Source organism: Typopeltis vanoorti, chromosome 19 (assembly GCF_054136105.1).
Source record: "Typopeltis vanoorti isolate ZY-2024b chromosome 19, IOZ_Tvanoo_1.0, whole genome shotgun sequence".
Taxonomy (NCBI): Eukaryota; Metazoa; Arthropoda; class Arachnida; order Uropygi; family Thelyphonidae; genus Typopeltis; species Typopeltis vanoorti.
This window is the reverse complement of record NC_143567.1, coordinates 16480030-16501199: the sequence shown is the minus strand read 5'-3', so window position 1 is coordinate 16501199 and position 21170 is coordinate 16480030. Positions and strand designations below refer to the sequence as shown.

Sequence of the window (21170 nt, the reverse complement as noted above, 5' to 3'; positions counted from 1 at the left end):
AATAAGTCTCATTGTCCAGTTCCCCATTCTCATATTTGCCCACATTACTCTACTTGAGACTGACTGCCATTCAAGAAGATTAGCCTCGTATTTTGTGTTGAATACTATGGCTACTCCTTCTTTTCCTTGATTGTCATTGCCTGAATATAACATTTTGTATTTATTGCTCAGAAAGATCTCACCAGTTTTGGTCTTTTTTGTTTCAGTCACCCCTATTATGTCAATCTGGTACTTATCTAATTCCTCAGCTAGCTCCATTTCTTTGCCATTCAGGCTTCTTACGTTGATAGTACCGATCTTTAACTCTGGTGATGTTGAGTTGGGGTTTATTTTCAGATTTGTTCCAGTAGCTGACTTTTCGCTGTTCACCCTGGTTCCCTGGCGAAAACAACGGGGGCCTTGTTTAACCGGGCGACGCCCCAGCCGGCATGAAATTTTGTCATGTTGTACCATCATTCTATATTTTGGTTTAACCAATAAGAATACAATTTGGTTGGCTAAATCCCAAATTGCCAGCCCATCCTCGTCCGTTCAGTATCCAAGTAGATACCCAACAGGATGCGCCACGAGAAGGTGAGGATTGGACATTAGGTCAGAAGCCCTGGTCGGTTCTCTGCATTCCTTTAAAGGCTATGTGGAGGTCTCCTCTCAGTTATACAGCTTTGACCCTTAAGCACCCCTTGGGATAGATTTATTAATAAAATTAATAAAAGAAGACATAATGGAACACAAGACAAAGCCTACAAAATTAAGGAACAACAAAGAAAGCACAAATCAACATAATACAAGAGAAACAATGGATAGAACATTGTAAGAATTTATGGTATGATATGACACAAATTTAATAATAGAAAATAATAATGAAGAAATCAGTACTGATATAGAACCAAAAGAAGCAATAAAGATATCAAAAAATAGAAAGTCAACTGGATTAGAATGCAAAAATACAGAGCTTTGGAAATATGACAAAGAATATTTACATCACAGATTCTTACAATTAATAAATAACTGTTGTAGGAAATGTGAGGTTCCATCAGATTGGTTAAAGGCTAAGGTTATATCTATATTTAAGAAGGGAGACAGAGATGATTGTGGATATTACAGAGGAATAAGTTTATTAAATACAGATTACAAAATTTACATTAAAATCCGAAATAAAAGACTGAAATATTGCAAACAATCCACTCTCAGAAGAACAAAATGGCTTCAGAATGGAAGACCACGTACAGACAATATTTATGTGTTAAAACAAATTATTGAAAAAAAGACAAGAATTTAATTTAGAGACTCATGTGGCCTTTATAGATTATGAGAAAGCTTTTGAAGAAATACACAGAGAAAAACTATGGAATATAATGAAAAAACAAGGATATCCATTATATTTGGTACAAGTTATACAAAATTTATATAAAGATGCAAAAATACAGTTGGGTAATAAATTAAAAGAAGCTACATCCTTGTCTGACACACTGATTTATTTCAAATATATATATATATATATAAAATCAGATTATTAAATGAAACCAATAATAAAACAAGGGATCCAGTATGCAGATAATCAGATTACATTATAAGACAATGAACATGACGTTCAAAAATCAGTTTACAAATTAAACAAAATAAGACAACAATATTATTACCCAAGACCCCATGGAGTCAAAGACTCATCTGGGAGGTCCTTTTATCATACACACAGCTCATCACCCGTGCTTTAAACACATTCAGATTCTCTGCAGACACCACACTCTCAGGCAAAGGCATTCCAATCATTCACAACTCTGTATGAAAAAACATACCTCTCACCCTCTTTATACAGTTTCCAGGGATGACCTCTGGTTCTCCCCTGATCTCCCACTATTCTCTGTAGAACCTCTCCGGCACTTATCCTATCACAACCCCTTACTAACTTGTAGGTCTCCATCATATCTCCCCTCTTCCTCCTGTCCACCAGGCTCTGTAAGTCGCATCTTCTCAATCTTTCCTCATACTCGACATTCCAGAGGTTAGAAACTACCTTAGTCAGTCGCCTCTGGACCCGTTACAACATCTCTTCTGAAAACCAGGCGACCCAATCTTGGCACAATAGTCCACGTGTGGCCTAATCAAAGCCTTATACAATGAAACAAGAATCTCCCCACTTCTACAAGTCAGTGTCCTCTGCATCATTCCAAGAAGCCTTTGTGTTATCTTCACAATTTTGGCTATGTGTCCCCTAAATTTCAGATCCTTATCCACTATCACCACCAGATCTCTTATTTCCTCCACCTCCGACAATATATTCTCACCAAGCATAAATTCTGCATCCCATCTTTGTTTTCCAAATTTTAAAACCCTATATTTTGCAACATTGAACTCACATCCCCATTTCCGTACCCAATCACTCAATTTATTCTAGTCTTCTTGCAAGGCCACAACATCTTCACTACTCTTTATGGTTCGTCCCAACTTTGCATCATCTACAAACAAGTGAATATCTCCATCCAAATCTTCGCAAATATCATTAATATACAAGCTAAACAGTAATGGCCCTGAGGCACTCCGCTAGTGACTTTCCTTTTCCTGGATATCGCACCCCCATACACAACTTGTTGATACCTATCAGATAGCCAGTCTCCAATCCAATGCACTAATCTAATATCCAACTCCATCTGCTCTATTTTGACTGTCAACTTATGAGGTTGCTCTATCAAAAGCCTTTGCAAAATCCAAGTATATTACTGTGTATCCTTCTCCTCTGTCCAAGGAAGCAGTCACTTTAATGTAATAAGTAAGTAGATTACTAAAACATGACCTCCCTTTAGCAAATCCATGCTGTCCATGAAAGATGATACCATTGTTGTCAACCCAACTCTGGATTCTAGTTCTCACAAGCTTCTCCAACAACTTAACCACAACACCTGACACAGAGATAGGCCTATAGTTTGATGCTTGAGTTTGATCACCTCCTTCATGAAGTGGCACAATCTTGCCCTCCTTCTACTCCTTAGGAACTTGACCAAGTGCAAGACTAGTATTAAAAAAAATATGGATAATATATGCACGAAAACACCAGAAAGATATTTAATTAAGCAAATATTTTGGTCTGGAAATAGCAGACCATCTTCAGTGGCACCACAAGAACAGTTTTAAAAAAAAAATATATATATATATATAAGGTGGAATACTAACAATAGATCATTTAAACATAGAACAAGCCGTGTGATGTTATATCACTAAGTATTAAAGGGAATATTTTTAAGCAGAGACATGAATGAAATAAAGATACTAATTAATAATATTAAATAACATAAAATTAATATGAATTAATGAGTTATCCTGATTAGACTTTCCCAGATTTTTGATATAGATATACAGTCACTCTAATTCAGGTTAGGACGATGGAGTAAGGCCTCTACGCTTTCTTTGAATAAACGTTCAAATTTATAACGGGATCTATGTAAGAGGCGAGTTTTTGACCAAAGGATGTTGTGGTTAGTTTCAATCCCGTGCTGAGGCAATTCAGATTTTTTAGGTTTGTTGTGATGAATGAAGGATTGATGTTCTTCTTGGATTCTTTTTTCAAGAGAACATCCAGTTTGTCCAAAATAGGAGAGATCACAGTTGCAGGGAATTTAATAAACCAGGAAGAGATATAGTTGAGCATTTGTCTTTAGGAGAAGGAAAATGGGAAGATAATTTGTTAATAGGTGAATACGTAGCTGTTAACTCATATTTCTTCAGAATTCTTGCGATAGGTTCTGAAATCCTGGAGATGTAAGGAATTGGAACTCAACATATTGAATCTTCGTTGTTTTGTGGTGGATTATAAGAATCGAGAAGATGTTGAGTACTCTTTTTGGAAAAGCCATTGAGTTTCATGTGTTGTTGGATAGTAGAAAGTTCTTTCTGTAGAAAATTAGAAGTAGAACAATTAGTTTTGGCTCTTCTGATTAGACATTTTATGATTCTTGTTTTTTGACATGGATGATGGGCTGATTCTTTAAGAATATAACGACCTGTGAACATTGGTTTCCTGTAAACTGTAGTTGTAAGAGTATTTGAAGGTGACCGGATGAGGAGAACGTCTAAAAAAAGATAACCGGTTGTTTTCTTCCATTTCCATAGTAAACTTTATACAATGATGTAAGGAATTGATACTGTTTAAAAACGGTAAGGAGTCTTTGTTGTGTGGCCATACAGTAAAGATGTCATCTATATATCTTACCCAAAAGGAAGGTTGAGGGAAAATAGAGGGAAACATAAAATTAATATGAATTAATGAGTTATCCTGATTAGACTTTCCCAGATTTTTGATATACAGTCATTCCGATTCAGATTAGGACGATGGAGTAAGGTCTCTACACTTTCTTTGAATAAACGTTCAAATTTATTAACTCATTAATTCATATTAATTTTATGTTATTTAATATTATTAATTAATATCTTTATTTCAATCATGTCTCTGCTTAAAAATATTCCCTTTAATACTTAGTAATATAACATCACACGGCTTGTTCTATTTTTAAATGATCTATTATTAGTATTCCGCCTTTTTTTTTTAAAAAAAAAAAACTCTTCTTGTAGTGCCACTGAAGATGGTCTGCTATTTCCAGACCAAAATATTTGGTTAATTAAAGATCTTTCTTGTGTTTATGTGCATATATTATTCAGTCTTTATGTCACAAATATCCTTAAAACATCAAATTAAAAAAATATGTCAAGTCTGGCGTCAACTCCTTGGCACATTCCTTCAGAATACATGGTGATATATTATTAAGTCCCACAGCCATATTTACATCTAGTTTGCTCAACTTCCCATACATCTCTTGCTCACTTAAAGTCAGTCTCTCCTCCCAATCATCAACTGCTCTTAATTTCTCTATGAAATCACATTCACAAGATTGAAAGACCTTTATGAACTGCTCATTAAGTATCTCCACCACACCTTCTGCAACAGCTGTCTTTATACCATTTTCTCCAACCAATGTTATCCATAATCATTCTTTAATAAGTTTAGTTTAATCCTTTATCCAAGTGTGAGCAAACAAAGTTTGTGCCTGAAAGTATCTTCAGGACTGAGCTAAGGTGGTGCAACACCAAGGTAACTCGTGGCAAAGGTGGAGAAAGCTATCAACACTCCTATCTCGGTATCTCCCATAATGCAAAGCACATCTCTTTGCAGATATGTGAATGCTATGCATTAAGTCAAGGGCCACTACCCTTGGGTAGTGGCCCTTGTCAGTGGGAGCAATCCTTTATCCAAGTGTGAGCAAACAAAGTTTGCTCACACTTGGATAAAGGATTAAACTAAACTTATTATAGTCTAACCAAGTGAAAAATAAACTCTCAATAATCATTCTTTCTTCTCATGATTCCGAAAATGTTCCGTTGATGGTCAGTCGACCGAAATGGTCCGCACCCTGTTAATGCTCTCCCTTGCCCCAGTTTCCCCATAAGTAAACCCTTCCCCTTCTCCACCCCCAAAAAAGCGCACCCTTAAACACAATAATATATATATATATATATATTATTAATACAAAAATCCAGGTTTCCAAATTTATTTTTCCCCGTGTCAAAACACCCCCCACGCTCCCCCCCCCCCTTCATTATAAACAACCTTCAGCAGGATCATGGAATTGGAAGACATCCTAGTATCAAAACAAGGTATGTACAAAATTTTTCCACCACTTTTATTTTACTATAATTGCCTTCTATACTCACCCATAATGCCCTAAAGTATATATATCCTTTTTTTGAGTAATTATAGCCAATGTATTTAAAATAAGGGACACTCCTAAACAAAAACAAGCTATAATAGCCATAATTATAATAATTCTTTCTTTTGCTGGCTACATATCAAAAGAACTCCTTAGGATTCTTTTTGGCTTCATTAGTTAATTGCTCTTCATACCTCTCTTTAGCTACCCTCACCAACCAAGTCACCTGCCTTACCTGGTCTTTGTAGTCCTCATGGAATTGGTTATTTCCACTTCTCTTATGCTTCCTCCATAATGCCCTTTTTTCCCTGTATCACCTGCTTAATCTCTTTATTCATCCATTTCACACCTGCCTTATTTAACCTTCTCACCCTTGGAATACATTTAGACATTGCATCTACTAGAAAGTTTTTGAAAATCCCCCAAGCTGTATTGATCTCTTTTCCAGCTACCTCCTCATTCCATGCCACCTGCAAGCTGTTTTCTGAGCTCTTCATAATCATTCCCCCCCCCTTGTAGTTCCACATATACCCTTTTCTTACAGAGGTCCTCACGCTGCTGGCAACCACCCAGGTAATCACCTCGTGGCCTCTCTCACCAATTGGTGGGTGATTTGACACTTCATTTATAATTACATCCTCTGATGAGATGACCAAATCCAAGATCCTCAATCCTTGTGTACCCTCTGTTACATACTATCTGAGGTAGTTATCCCTCAAAAACTCAAGAAACTCATTTTCTTTACTTCCAGTTGCTATCTCATCATTCCAGTCTATATTGTCATAATTAAAATCACCCATAATGATCACTCTTTTCTTATTTGCTTGGCTAATTTGATTATACATTTCATAGTCACTACCATCCACATTACCTGGTCTATAACAATATCCAACCAAGTACAGTCATACCCCGACTTACGAAATCTGGAGTTACATGGTTTCTTATATGTATGTATGTATTCCCGTCCCGCTTCACGCCTCACCACTAGTCATATCTTTCAGGCGCCGGCTGCATTTGCCAGTGTCGCACAAGCTGTGAACAAGCACTGACATGTTTCACGCGGTCTCCGTTCATACACGATTTTTATAGTCTACAAACCTTGCGATTGTTTAATGTTATGTTCTTGATAAAAATTTTATCACATAGAAAATAATAATGTCGTCCAAAAGAAGCAAGTCCGATTCTTCTACTGCTAGCAAGAAAAGAAAAACATTGACTTTGGAAATAAAACTCAACATTATTAAGGCGGAATGAAAATTTGTGAGCTAGCAAAAAAGTTCGATCTACAGGAATCCACAGTAAGAACAATCATAAAAGAAAGGTTTACAGATTTTGGAGGACATAGATTCTAACGAGGAACGAATTGTAGCCACAAGGCAAGGAATAAAAAAACATTAGCTTGCTATGAAGAAATTTTGCGTGACAAGAAAAAGACATTATGCCGTCAGACGAATCTATTAGATTTTATGAAACCATCGACATCGAAATAACTTTCTTTTTTTTATGTACAAAAAACTACAATTATGATTATATTTCTTAAAAAATATAGGTGTTATTGTAAACCTTTGGTCCCAATTATATGTTTGTATATATAAATTTACATGCAAAATTATACCCCGAGTTACGCAAATTCGACTTATGGGCTTTTTGTTGGTCCCACCTACCGTGTAACTTTGGGGTTTTACTGTATTTCATTCCATTCACCTCTATCTCACACCATACTGCCTCAAAACCAATGGCACTATTTCCCTTTTGCATCTCTACTTTGTATGGATATAACTCTTTCACTATCATCAATAGCACTCCCCCTCCCTTTTTACCCCTTCTATCCTCACCAAACACATCATACCCTTCCATCTCTATTCCTGTCAGGATGTCATCCTCATCTAACCATGTCTCACTTATCCCAACAATCTTTGGGTGAACAGACTCAATATGCAACCATTTCATCTGCCTTGTTTCTTACACTTCTAGCATTTGTATACAAACACAATACCTCATTCCTGGATCTACAGCTAGTTCCACTGATACCACTCATTCGATGCGATCTCTCCATGCTCGACTGGGGCCATTTCCCTTTCTGCTTATTAATTTTAGAACCCCTCTTCAATTCCAACTCTTTCCCCTTGATCCCAGATCATCCCATTCTTTTCCTGTCTACACATGCTCTCACATCCTCTTGGAGCATCCACCTTTCTCATGCTGTGTACCCCTGTCCACCCTGAGCCTCCCCATTTCCTTGTTCCTCTTGCATACCCATTCTCCCATTTTCCATATTCATGCCACTCACTTTGAAAATCTTTGCGATATCTGGAGGATAATCTTCATATAATAATTTGGCTGTGTCGGCTAATGGAATATTGGTAAACAGATATACAATCGAAACTGATTAGCAACTTTTGATATTTTCAAGGAAATCTGTTGAATTTTTTATGTAGGATCTGGAATGTCCAGTGAGCACAGCTAAAGAACGAGACAAGACTTGCAATTCGATAAGTAGGAGAATCAATGCAATTCATGATTGGTCATACTGGATAGCCTTCTTTATGGATTTTCGGGAGACTATATAGAGAGGGAGTTCTTCCAAAGTTGGTGCGTAATTTATCCACATAATTTGGGTCCCAACTGATGACCTCATTAAGTATTAATTTAATTGTTTAATGAAGATTACCCTCCATATATTGCAAAGATTTTCGAATTTGTCATCCATTCAAGTTATTTTAGTTGGAAAAACAAGTTCTACAAGTTCTAACCTTTGGCTAACTATTTTTTGAAACAATTCGAAGAGACTACTCTGGCAACTTATTCCACTCATTCACCACTCTCCAAGTAAAAAACCTAGCTCTAACACCCTTGCTAACCACATTCTTGTGCAGCTTCCATGTATGGCTCCTAGTCCTCCCACCACCAGTCCTATTCTCAAAAATACCTTCTGAATTAATCTTATAGAAATCCTTCAGTAAGTTGAATGTCTCAATCATATCACCCCTTTTCCGCCTATCAACCAATTTTTGCAACCCACAAATCTTCAACCTGTTCTCGCAAGGTTCATTCCATAGACCTGCTATCATCTTGGTTACTTGTCTCTGGATCCTCTCCACCTCCTCCCCATCAAGAAGAAACCCTGGCAAAAAATCTGGGCACAGTAGTCTAGATAGGGTCTTATCAAGGCTCGATACAGAGGAACAATAACTTGTTTGGCTCTGCTTGTTAAAGTATTTTTCAGCTACCAAGTAATTTGATGAGCTGATTTAGCCACTTTTGCGATGTGCCCCCTAAACTTCAACTTCCTATCCACCAACATTCCCAAATCCCTGGCCTCATCAATCTCCTGGAGTATGGTTCCACCAATGTGATATACTGCTGCTAATCTTTTCACCCCAAAATGCATAACCTTACACTTTGCCACATTAAATCGACATCCATTTTCTTTAGCCCAGTCCTCCAAACTATCCAAATCATCTTGCAAAATTTTGACATCCTGTGCACTCACTATTGCTCTACCCAACTTTGCATCATCAGCAAACAAGTGAACACTTCCTCTCAGATCCTTTCCTATATCGTTAATGAACAAGCTGAAAAGTAGTGGTCCAAGAACAGAACCCTGCGGCACACCACTAGTCACAAGCCGTCTTTTGGACTCTACTCCTGAATAAACCACTCTATGATATCTCTCCATCAACCACCCTCCTATCCATCTCACCAACCCTATATCCATCCCCATATGCTGCAGTTTACTGATTAGAATTCCATGTGGTATCCTGTCAAAAGCCTTAGCAAGGTACAGTAGAATCACTGTAAACCCATTACCCTTATCCAGTTCAGCCATCACTGTGTTATAAAACGTGAGCAAGTTACTGAGGCATGATCTACCCTTCACAAAAACCATGTTGTCCCCCCATACAGTTTCCCATTTTCATCAATCCAATCCTGTATTTTTCTCTTGACTAATTTCTCCAAGACCTTGACAATGATTCCTGATATACTGATCGGTCAGTAATTTACAACAGCAGTCTTGGAACCTCCTTTATGCAGTGGAACTATTTTTCCCTCTTTCCACCCCCTCAGGACTAACCCAGATAAGAGACTCAAATTAAACAAAATGGTCAAGGATACTGACAATTCTTTAGCCACTTCGCGTACGACACGAGCTGGTATACCATCCAATCCTACAGATGTATCGACATTGAGGTTTTGTAATAGACTACTCACATCCACTTCATTCATCATCGTTATGTCGATGATGTTTTTGCCATTTGGTCACATACTGAAGAAGAGCTTTCCACCTTTCTACAACAGATAAATAGCCTTCACCCTCGTATCCAATTCACCATGGAAAAGGAAAATTCTGGTACTTTACCATTTTTGGATATCCTGCTTACTCGAACTTCTTTTGGTACCTTATCTACAAGCATCTTTCGAAAGCCCACAATTTACTGGCAGATATATTCATAAAAAGTCTGCTCACCACACATCTCAAAAATTTGGCATTCTTAAATCTCTAATTAATAGAGTACATAAAGTTTGCTCTTCTCCAGAAATCTTACAACAAGAACTTTCCATCATTAAAAAGTTAATGGAATTTAATAATTACTACCCTAATCAAATCCAACAGATAATTGAATCTTATGTTCCAATACATAAGGTTTCTTCAACTGTCTGCAGAGTTCCAATCCCCTACACCAGGAATCTCAGAACCTATAGGTAGAATTTTAAAAAAAGTACCAATTGATTCCCACGTATATTCCTATCAACAAAATTTCTTCCTTATTGCCTTCTACAAAAGATAAACTGTCATCTCTATCTTTGGCTGGCGTTTACCAAATACCATGTGAATGTAATGTTTCTTGTTTTGGACAAACTGGCCGTTCTGTGGAAAAAAAAGAATTAAAGAACATCAATATTATATTGAATAAAACAAACCTCAGAAGTCTGGCCTAGCAAAACACAGTATTAACACTACCCATAATATCCAGTGAGATAAAGCTATTCTCCTTCATAGATGCAGGTTCAAATATGAACGCCTCTTTAAAGAAAGTTGTGAAGCTATTTTACACCGACCAAATTTAAATCGAAATGATTGTCTCTCTCTCTCTCTCTGGAAGATCTGGGAGACTTTTATTTTATGTAATCATTAAAAAAAACAATTATCTTAAATATTAATTTTTATTAATTTCCTAGCTTGCAACAACAATGTATTTTAATAGGTGATCCACCGAATCTTCATTACTTGTATTCCATTCCTATCTGTTTGTAACACTGAAGATGTACTATTAGTTTTAGTATGAAATATCTGTACCTTATTTATTAATTAAAAGTTACTGTGGACTTACGTGTTCTTTTAATAATCTATTAAGGATGGAAAGATATAGGCTACCAAAAGAAGTGGATCGATATAGACCAAAGGGAAAGAGAGAGAGACCAGTGAAGTTAGAACAGGCAAAGCCTAATCCTTGACGAGATGGATTAGGCATTTGCCTGTGCAATTGCATATAACACAAGTGGTATGTTCAATTCCATGGCTACCTCTAGAATTTAATTGTAGGACAAGAGTTATTTATAACGACATGAAAATAAACTTATGTTAGCCAAACATAACTGCTCTCCAACCAAAACAAGATGCAGGTTTAAATCACATGATGGGAAGGATGGTTGCTGTTGGTATTTAGGTGATAGATGAATTTCACTGCCTGGTGTGAAACTAACTCTGCTTACTGGAGGTATGAAATGGCTTAAAAAAGGTCATGGCTTTAATCAAGATTTCCAGATTATGTAACCTTTAGCACATCCACAGTACTAATACAAACGTACTATAAGCTAATGGCCTTTAATGGGTGAGATTCACATAAAAAAAAAGTATGTAAATACAAGAATTTGAATTGGCTGAAATAACTGGGAAAAATGCAGAATTTTCCCAGTTATTTCAGAGTAGTTTTATAATTTTGAGAGTAGTTTTATAATTTTATCCACCACCTTTGTATTAGTATATATATCATTAATAAACAAAAAATTCTCACCTGTATTACACTTGCTATTGGTGCATTAATTTCATCCAATATATCTGTTTGTGATGAATGAATATCTACAACAGCAAGTGGCTCATAACTAGAATGATTAACTTGAAAAACTGTCCAGTCATCTCTTGGAAGTTCTCCATAAAATACTTTACCGGGTTTGGTCAATCTCAATACACTGGATGCAGGACTAAGGTAACAATTCTGTAGAGCAAGTTTGGTATGAATATAAACTGGAAGGCCTGCATTGTAAAAATAAATAAATAAAATTATTAAAACACTGGCATAAAATAAGTTATCAGTTCCAATCAACCAGTCAATAACACTATGTAAGAATGGATTTAAATGAGAAGTAAGAAGATTTTTACTTCTGATTTATCAAAAAAGAATATGCAAGTTTAGTTCTATACAAAATTTTTAAAGACAATAATGAATTAAATAACATGGAAATGGAATACAATCTGTAATAATCAATGAACATGCAATTACTTTCTAGAATTAGTGATTAATGGTATAATGAATTTTAACTAAGCAGCAGCTATGCAGGAAGCAAAGTGTCAATGTAGAGAGGATAGTAACGTGTGACCAATACCATATACGGTAGACACTCACTATAGCAAAGGGACTGGAGACATAGTTTATTATAACGCAAGATTTGCAACAGTGATTTCTAGAAAAAAAGCTAATGCAACCTTTCATTCTTCCCCTGAAAAAAAGGAAATGGCAGGAAGAAGAACAAAAGAAATAATGGGAAGGAGAACAAAGGAAATGGTCAGAAACCATGTATTGACAACAGACTATAAAGGAGTGACAGGAATCATAATAAAATGCATAAAATGACAACATGAAAAATACAAAAGCAAACAGTGGGATACATAGAATAGAATAGAATAAAATTAGAAAAATTAAAACTTAATGTTGGAATTATGAAAGATTATATTAGCTTAAACTAATATCAAATAATAACTGTGCATATTTAGTTCATTGCGAAGATTTCAAGTTATCACAAACTAAATAGGCATGGTCTGAATCATTAAAATCCAAAATAACCTGAAAACTTAGCAGTCAACATAGCACAAAGCATATTTTGTGGCAAGTGTCCAAAGCATGGTCAGCAAGACCTGAGTGGCTGTACAGGTGGAACTGGACATAGTCCTTATGTTCAGATATCCTGATATTAGCTATCCTGCCTGGTTGGCTGTAGTAGGACAGCTTGCAACTACAAGAGACCTGGTATACTCCAGGTAGGTCTAGGGGAAGTGGCTGGTCTTTGGTGGAGCAGATAACAGATGCCAATTTTTTATATGGTTTGTAACAAGTTGTCAGGTCATTTCTTTTTAGGATTTTTGTTAGCTTTTCAGAGGTACCCCAGATATAAGAAATGGTGATAGATTTAGAGTAATCTCTGCTATGAAGGGGATGAGTTGTGGTTAATTGGTTTTAATATTTTTTTTGGGGGGGGGGTTATAGTCATTGGCTATGAAGGTATTAAGACTATGGTTAAGTTCAGTAGTTAGGGCACTGTTATCTGAACTGATTAATTTTGCCTTGTTATATAGGGTTTTTACAATCCCATATTGTTAGGAGGGGGGGTGAGTGCTGGTGAATGTATCTACTGCATGTGTAGGTTTTCTGTAAACAGAGAAAGCCAGGGATCCATCAAGCTGGCATGTAATCAGAGTGTCTAGGAAAGGGAGATTGTTATTGTTTTCCTTTTCCAAGGTAAACTGGATCCTGGGGTGTTGACTGTTTAAGTGTGTTAAGAAGTTGTGGAGTGTATCCAAGCCATGCAGCCAAATAACGAACACATCATCTACAGAGCATAGTGAAACTGTAGGTTTATGTGGAGCTGAATTTAAGGCTTTTTCTTCAAAGGTCTTCATAAAAAAGTTGGCCAGGGAGTGGAGAACCCATGGCTGTCCCCTCTATCTGTTTGTAGAATTTTCCTTGCCAAACAAAACAGCCTGAGTTCATGGTGAACTGAAATAGGGCTGAGATATCAGGAGGAAATTTGGCTTGGATGAGGTCTATGGTATCTTTGGTGAATAAGGAAAAGACATCAAAATTGACCATTATGTTAGTTTTGAGAGGTTTTCAATACGGGCTTTTGGTTGAATTTTTTATGTGTGGAGGTGTGTTGCCAGTATATTGTGTGAGCACTTTGGATAATTTGTATGTGGGGGGAATCAATGCCATCAACAATGGGATGTAATGGCACATTCTGCTTATGGATTTTTGGTAGTTCATATATTTGGGGAGGGGAAGGTTAGAGTTAAAAGGTTTTCGTTTGTTAGTCACTTCCATAGGCCAAGATGTAACCTTCTTAAGGAGCCTATGGAGTGTTCTGATTTGGGAGATGGTGGGATCATATTCTATAGGGAGGTAGGTAGACTGATCTAACAGTAAAGAGGTAAGCTTACCTGTGTAGTCAGTTTTGTTTAGAACTACAGTGGCATTTCCCTTATCGGCTTTAGTAATTATTATTTTACTGTTGTTTTTAATTCCTGCACAGCTTTGAATTCTTCTTTAGATAGGTTGCTTTTTGGTGGTTTAACTTGGGTAAGAACATCGCTACACACGAATTTTTTGATGTGCCGACATCATATTTTTTGGAATTCCTTTTCTGCTGAATAATTCGAGAAGAAGAGTTTCCTGTCATGCTGAACAATGACCTTTGGACAATAATCATTTCCAATGTCTTGAATGTTTCAGAAGGAAAGGAATTCCAAAAAATATAATGTCGGCACATCAAAAAATTTGATAGTTTAAAAAAGAACTCAGCTTGCAAACCTCAACTACCACTCAACACAGAATAAACCTGTCATCCCTTACCCTGAAGCAATCAGCGTATTCGGATTAGGCCACAACTTCGCTGTAGCACCGAAAAAATCCCTTCTGAAGAAATAATGATACAGGTAGAACATGTTATCTGCAACCTTCCCTCCCAACAATATGGGATTATAAAAATCCTATATAACAGGGCAAAATTAATCAGTTCAGATAACAATGCCCTAACTACTGAACTTAACCATATTCTTAATACCTCCATAGCCAATGGCTACCAACCCTCCAAAATATTAAAACCAATTAACCACAACTCCCCCCCCCCTTCATAGCAGAGATTACTCTAAATCTATCACCATTCCTTTTATCTGGGGTACTTCTGAAAAGCTAACAAAAATCCTAAAAAAAAAATATGACCTGACAACTGGTTACAAACCATATAAAAAATTGGCATCTGTTATCTGCTCCACCAAAGACCAGCCACTTCCCCCTAGACCTACCTGGAGTATACCAGGTCTCTTGTAGTTGCAAACTGTCCTACTACAGCCAAACAGGCAGGACAGTTAATATCAGGATATCTGAACATAAGGACTATGTCCAGTTCCACCTGTACAGCCACTCAGGACTTGCTGACCATGCTTCGGACACCCACCACAAAATACGCTGGAAGAAAGCCAATTTACTACACCATAGCAAGTATAAATATGAGAGATTATTCCTGGAATCAGCCTCAGCTCTAAAAAACTAACCAAACCTCAACAAATTTGGATGCATGAGACTGCCCCAAATATGGGAGGCCTGCATTCTAAGAACATCAGCCCAACAGCCAAGACAACTCAACTTAGCCCTCTTGGGGCACTTTTATGACTCTAGAACTGACTTCAGTCGTTTTCTTCAGCCATATTTGGTGTTAGTGCCTGCATGCACATATCATTATTTTATGATCCCTGAAGATGATCATAAATTCTGGTAATGTAACATTACCAGAATTTATTTTGGTAATGTAACATTACCTTCCTATATTTTGGTAATGTAACATTACCAAAATATAGGAAGTATTAATTAAAGTTTTTAATTAATATTCTAGTATACGTTGTCTTTTCCTAAAATCTGGCAGTTATGTATTACCAATGTATAAGTTTATCTACAAGAATTACATCAAGATATGACAGAAGATTGAAGGATACTGTGAAGTTCTTTCCATCACAAGAGATGGAAAGAACTAGGTTTGAACATTTCTAAATCAATGACATTGAGACGACTTCACAAATCGGGTTTTAAATCACATGTGCCTAAGACAAAGCTGCTTATGACTTCCAAGCAAAAGGCAGCTAGAGTGCGATGGTGTAAGCAAAGACTATTGTGCAATCAAGAGGACTGGAAAAAGGTACTTTTTAGACAATGAAAGTATGTTTTGTGTTTCCCATAGTCATCAAGAGTTTGGCATCTTAAGCAAGAAGCATTTGATAAAGAATGCATAAAATGTTCAGTGAAATTTGCAACCTCTGTCATGGTATGGGCTTGTATGACTGCAGAAGGTCCAGGTAGGCTATGTACTGTATAAGAGTCAATTCCAAAGCGTACCAAGAAATTCTTGAGCACTTTACGTTACCGACATCGGAAGATTTATGTGATGGTGATTTCCATTTTCGGCAAGATTCAGCTTCTTGTCACACTTCCAAGATTACTACTAAATGGCTGAAAGAAAGGCAAATCAATGTAATTCCTTGGCCAGCAAACTTACCAGATTTAAACCCCAATGAGAATTTGTGGGGAATTATGAAGAAATGTCTTCAAGAAATTGCCACAAGAGACACAAATGAACTTGTTTCTAGTTTGCAAACCATATGGGCATGTTTTAATAAAAAAAAGACTGTGAACCATTAGTAAATAATATGCCAACCATTTATGAACAGTCATAACAGATTTATTTTCGCATTATTCTAATATTTTGAACCACATTAAAAATTATTCTAATTTTGTAAATGTTTTTCAAATAAATTTTCTTATAATTTATATTACATGTTTATGTGTTTACATGATTATATAATTTACAAAGTACATAGATTTAGATAATGCTAATTCATATTTGGTAATAATTATTTTCTGTGCAATAAATTAGTATTGCAAATCATTGAACACATTTTCTTTGATTATTCTAATTTTTTTGATTCAGAGGGATAATATAAATGGCAGCAGCTGACAGGAATTATAACATAGCTGGAACAGCTTATGTGATTTAATAACACTGCAGGGATGGCATCAAAGAAGAGAAAAAGGCTGCAGTTAAGGAGCATGCTGTTATCATAGTATTGCAGTTAACAACATGACTTGATAACCATGCTACTTGATACAGTCTGAATGCAGAACAGTTCTTTAAAAACCGTAATCTTGAAATTCCAAAAATGTTAGTCTCTAATGATGCCTCTCTTAACCATAAAGCACTATTACACAGTAGAATAAAATTAGGACTCTGTCCTGGAATCTAAATAATACAGTTATGGCAACTGTTGTTTCCAATAAATCAAGTTGTTATTTTTTTATAATTTTATATAAATATTTATATTCCCTCTATAGTATATTATCATAATTATTAACAAAGGCACAGCCGGTAGACAAAAAAGTTAATATACTATAGAGGGAATATAAATATTTATATAAAATTATAAAAAAATAACAATGGTGCAGTCAACGACAGGATAATTGGTTATGACTAAACTATTTTAGAATCCAAAAGGCAAATCTTGACTCAAAAAAAAAAAAAAAAAAAAAAAAAAAAAAAAAAAAAAAAAAGCTACAGAAAATAGTAATATTAGTAGTAAAGTTCCTTCAGTTAATGATGAAGAATTTTTTAGGTTAATAAATCCAACCTTAGTAATACCTTCTTTCTCAGGTGATAGTAGTGAAAGCATAGAAACATTTTTTAGGTATGCAGAAAAAATTAAAGATTTAGGAAATTGGTCAGATTTTCACTTGTTAATTATACTTCGTAATAAATTGTTGGGAAAAGCAAAAACATTCTTAAACACATCTCCTTTACTAAGAGATACTGACAATTATGCAACCTTTAAAAGTTTGCTAATATCAGAATTTTCAAATGTAAGAGAATTAGGGCCTAACATTTGGAAGATTCAACAGTGTATCCAAGGTAATAAGGAATCTGTTTCTAAATATTATCATAGATTGTGGACCATTGCTCATGGATTTAATATTTCATCTGAAGAGAAATCCTCTTTAGAATGGTTGCTCTTTAATCAATTTAGGCTTGGCCTCAAGGATAATTTAAAAGAAACAGCGTATAAGAAAAAAGTTAGAAATCTTGAACAATGTTTTGAGCTTGTTAAAGAAAAGGAAGAAAGATTAAGAGATATTTTTCATTCCTCAAGCAATAAGCAAGTAAATTCTTTTCAGCATAATCAAACTCATTCTTCTAGCATTGTGGGTACTGATAAAATGAGAGAAGAAAAGCTTCAAAAGGGTAAAGCTGCAAATAAAAAGAAAAAGTCTAAGGAAACTTCTGTGAATTTTACTAAGGATATTCCAGAATCTGATTCCAGGGTAAAATTACATGATTTGGAAAAATATGAGGAACTGAAAACATTTCTGAGTGAAGAGATAGAAAGACAACAGAGACCCATAATACAAGGACAAGAACTTCTGTTTAAGATGATGTCGGATTTATCAATGTCAAAAAATCTTACAGATAATCAATCTTTTTCTTGTAAATCTGATGACATTAATAGGAATAAGGCATCTCATAGAAGATACATTCCAAAATGTTTTAGATGTAATAAACAGGGTCGTCATTTTGCTAAAGATTGTTATGTTAGAGATAGATCTTGTTTTCAAAATAAGAAATCAGAGAATAAAAGTAAATCTGGAATTAGTTATTATTCCAATATTATACTGGCAAGGACAGAAATGTCAAACTATTCACTAAACATGGGTAAAGCCAAAGACAGCTATAACCATAAAAGAAAGTTTGATGTAGCATTAGCTCCTTATGCTAATGAAAGTAATCCTTTGACAGTTTTACAAGGATTTATTGAAGATGTACCTTGTGAAATCTTACTTGACACAGGTGCACATATTTCACTCGTTTCTTATAGCTTATTTAACAAAATTAAATCTCTAATTCCAAATGATATTTCAGTTTTAAGCAATCCAATTAAATTGAAAGGAATATTTGAATCTGAAATTTCAGCTTATAAGCAAATCAATGTCTTTATTTCAATTCCTTGTTTTCCATTGAAAGTTTCTCATCCATTAATTGTTCTTCCAGAATCTTCAAATCCAAATGTACAAATAATATTTGGAATTGATTTTCTGAAACGTCATGGGTTTGTGTGTAATTTTGTTGATAATACAGTATCATTGTGTGGAGTAGAATGCTGTTTGGATAGGAAATCAGGTGACAGTGGAAAATTAGAGCAGTCTCCTGAAGTTTTTCTAGATACTAGTGATAATGATCAAGTATTTAATATTGAAACTCTAAAGAATAAGGATCCTAGTTTACAAATTTGGGAAAAGGATAAGATTGTCCAAGCTCAGAAGGATGATCTCATACTAAAAACTATTTATGAAGCAGTATTGAAATGTGAAACTCAACTAGATACATTTTTGAATCTGGAAAACTTGTATTTAGATAAAGATGGGTTACTCTTATCTAGACAAATGGAAGATGGAAAGTTGAAGGTGAAAATATTGGCACCAACTGAAATGATTCCTTGGATTATGTATACTTTCCATGATTCTGACTTAGCAGGACACCAAGGGTTTTCTAGAACTTTGGAAAGAATAAAGGATCGTTACATCTGGAAAGGTATGAAGAGTGATATACTCACGTATGTCAAGTCATGCCATAAGTGCCAAATAAGATCCCCTTTTAGAGGAAAAGCTCCTTTACAACCATTTCCAATTCCAACTAGACCATTTCAAGCTGTTGCTATTGATGTAGTAGGTCCACTACCAATTACTAAAAAAGGAAATAGGTATATTCTAGTAATCATAGACATGCTAACTAGATTTCCTGAAGCAGTATCAATGAAAGACCAATCTGCAAAAACTATTGCAAGAAAGTTTTTGAATATGATAGTTTGTAGATATGGAACTCCTCAGACCTTACTTTCAGATCAAGGAGCAAATTTCACATCTGAACTATTGTTACAGTTATGTAAATTACTTAATGTTAAGAAGATTTTTACAACACCTTATCATCCGCAGTGTAATGGTATGTGTGAAAGACTGAATAGAAACATAAAGCAAATACTTTCAAATTTGGCAAATACCAAAATGAATGATTGGGATACACATATTTCTCAAACATTATTTGCATGTAGATTTGCTTTTCACATATTTCTCAAACATTATTTGCATGTAGATCTGCTTTTCATTCTGCTATCAAGGAAAAACCATCTTTTGCTTTATATGGTTTTGATCCAATTTTTCCTAATGAACTTGTTTCAGTTATTCCTAATACAGGATACAGTGATATAAATGAATATTTAGAATTAGTAATAGATAAGTTTTCCACTACTCATAGACTAGTAGGTGAAATAAGTAAATTAAGTGCTCAAAAAACTAGACAGTATATAAATCGTTTTAGAAAGTATAAGTCTTTTGTACCAGGTGATTTAGTATTGTTAGATGATAAATCTAGTATTAAAAGAGTTGGGAAATTAGGAAGGAAAGCCTTAGGTCCATTTAGAATTTTAGACAATTTTTCTCCTGTAAATTTTAGAATTCAAGATGTCAATAATCCTAGTAAAATTTTAAATGTACACTCTGATAGATTAAAAAGGTACTTTTTGGGAAATAAAAATTTAGTTACTTTAGGTGACAATATGAATAAAATATTGAAGGATGAATGTAGTTTTCCTAATACTAATTGTGAATCTTATTCAAGGTTAAATGATAGAAAAGGGAATAGATTTAATACTCATAATTCAAATATGCAGCGAAGGAAAAATTTAAATTTTGGTAAAATGAACCATAATGCAAGAAAATTTAGAAATCCTAAGACACATATTTCAGATGATGTACAATGTAGGAATGATGATAATCAAATTGACTCTAACATTGATGAAAGTATAGCGGAATTTCATAGGTTGATAAATATAGGGTTAAATAAGAAAAGGGAAGTTAAAGATACCTCAAATTTAGTTAGTAAGAATAAGGAATCCCAGAAACTTGTAGAATCTCAAAAACCTGTAGAAACTGATTCTGATAGTGATGATTCTATAGATTTAGGACATAATTCAAATAGTTTAAATGAAGTGTTTGAAAGGTATAAAAATGAAATTTTTAAGTATACTAATTTGGAAGAAGAAAGTTCAGAATTATCTTTAGTGTCAGATGATTCTGAAACTAGTGATTCAGAAGGTATACATAATGATTAGCAAGAATCACGTTATATTTTAAGATTTAGAAATAAATATTAAAAGTTTGTTTAGATGTAGGTTAAATATTTAAAAAATTTTTTTAAAAAAAAAAAAATTTTTTTTCCACAGAAAAATGAAACTGATGTAAAAATAATCATATTAAAAATTCTGAATATTTTTACGTATTAATTATGCTTGTTAGTTTTTGTTTTCATACACGCAGTGTCTGCACTTGTGATGTGCTCGTTATGAAAATGTTATATTAGAAGTAACACGTAAAGAAGTAAAAAAAAAAA

General features: G+C 34.8%; 1 protein-coding gene across 1 annotated transcript in view; it reads right to left on the bottom strand.

Moving 5' to 3' along the window:
- Positions 1 to 21170, bottom strand: part of LOC150095880 (bifunctional heparan sulfate N-deacetylase/N-sulfotransferase-like) — a 161022-nt gene that overhangs the window by 91683 nt on the left and 48169 nt on the right. The window contains exon 4 of the mRNA XM_090409150.1: positions 11714 to 11952. Within this exon, the coding sequence (XP_090265276.1) occupies positions 11714 to 11952 (239 nt within the window). The remainder of the gene's footprint in view (positions 1 to 11713; positions 11953 to 21170) is intronic.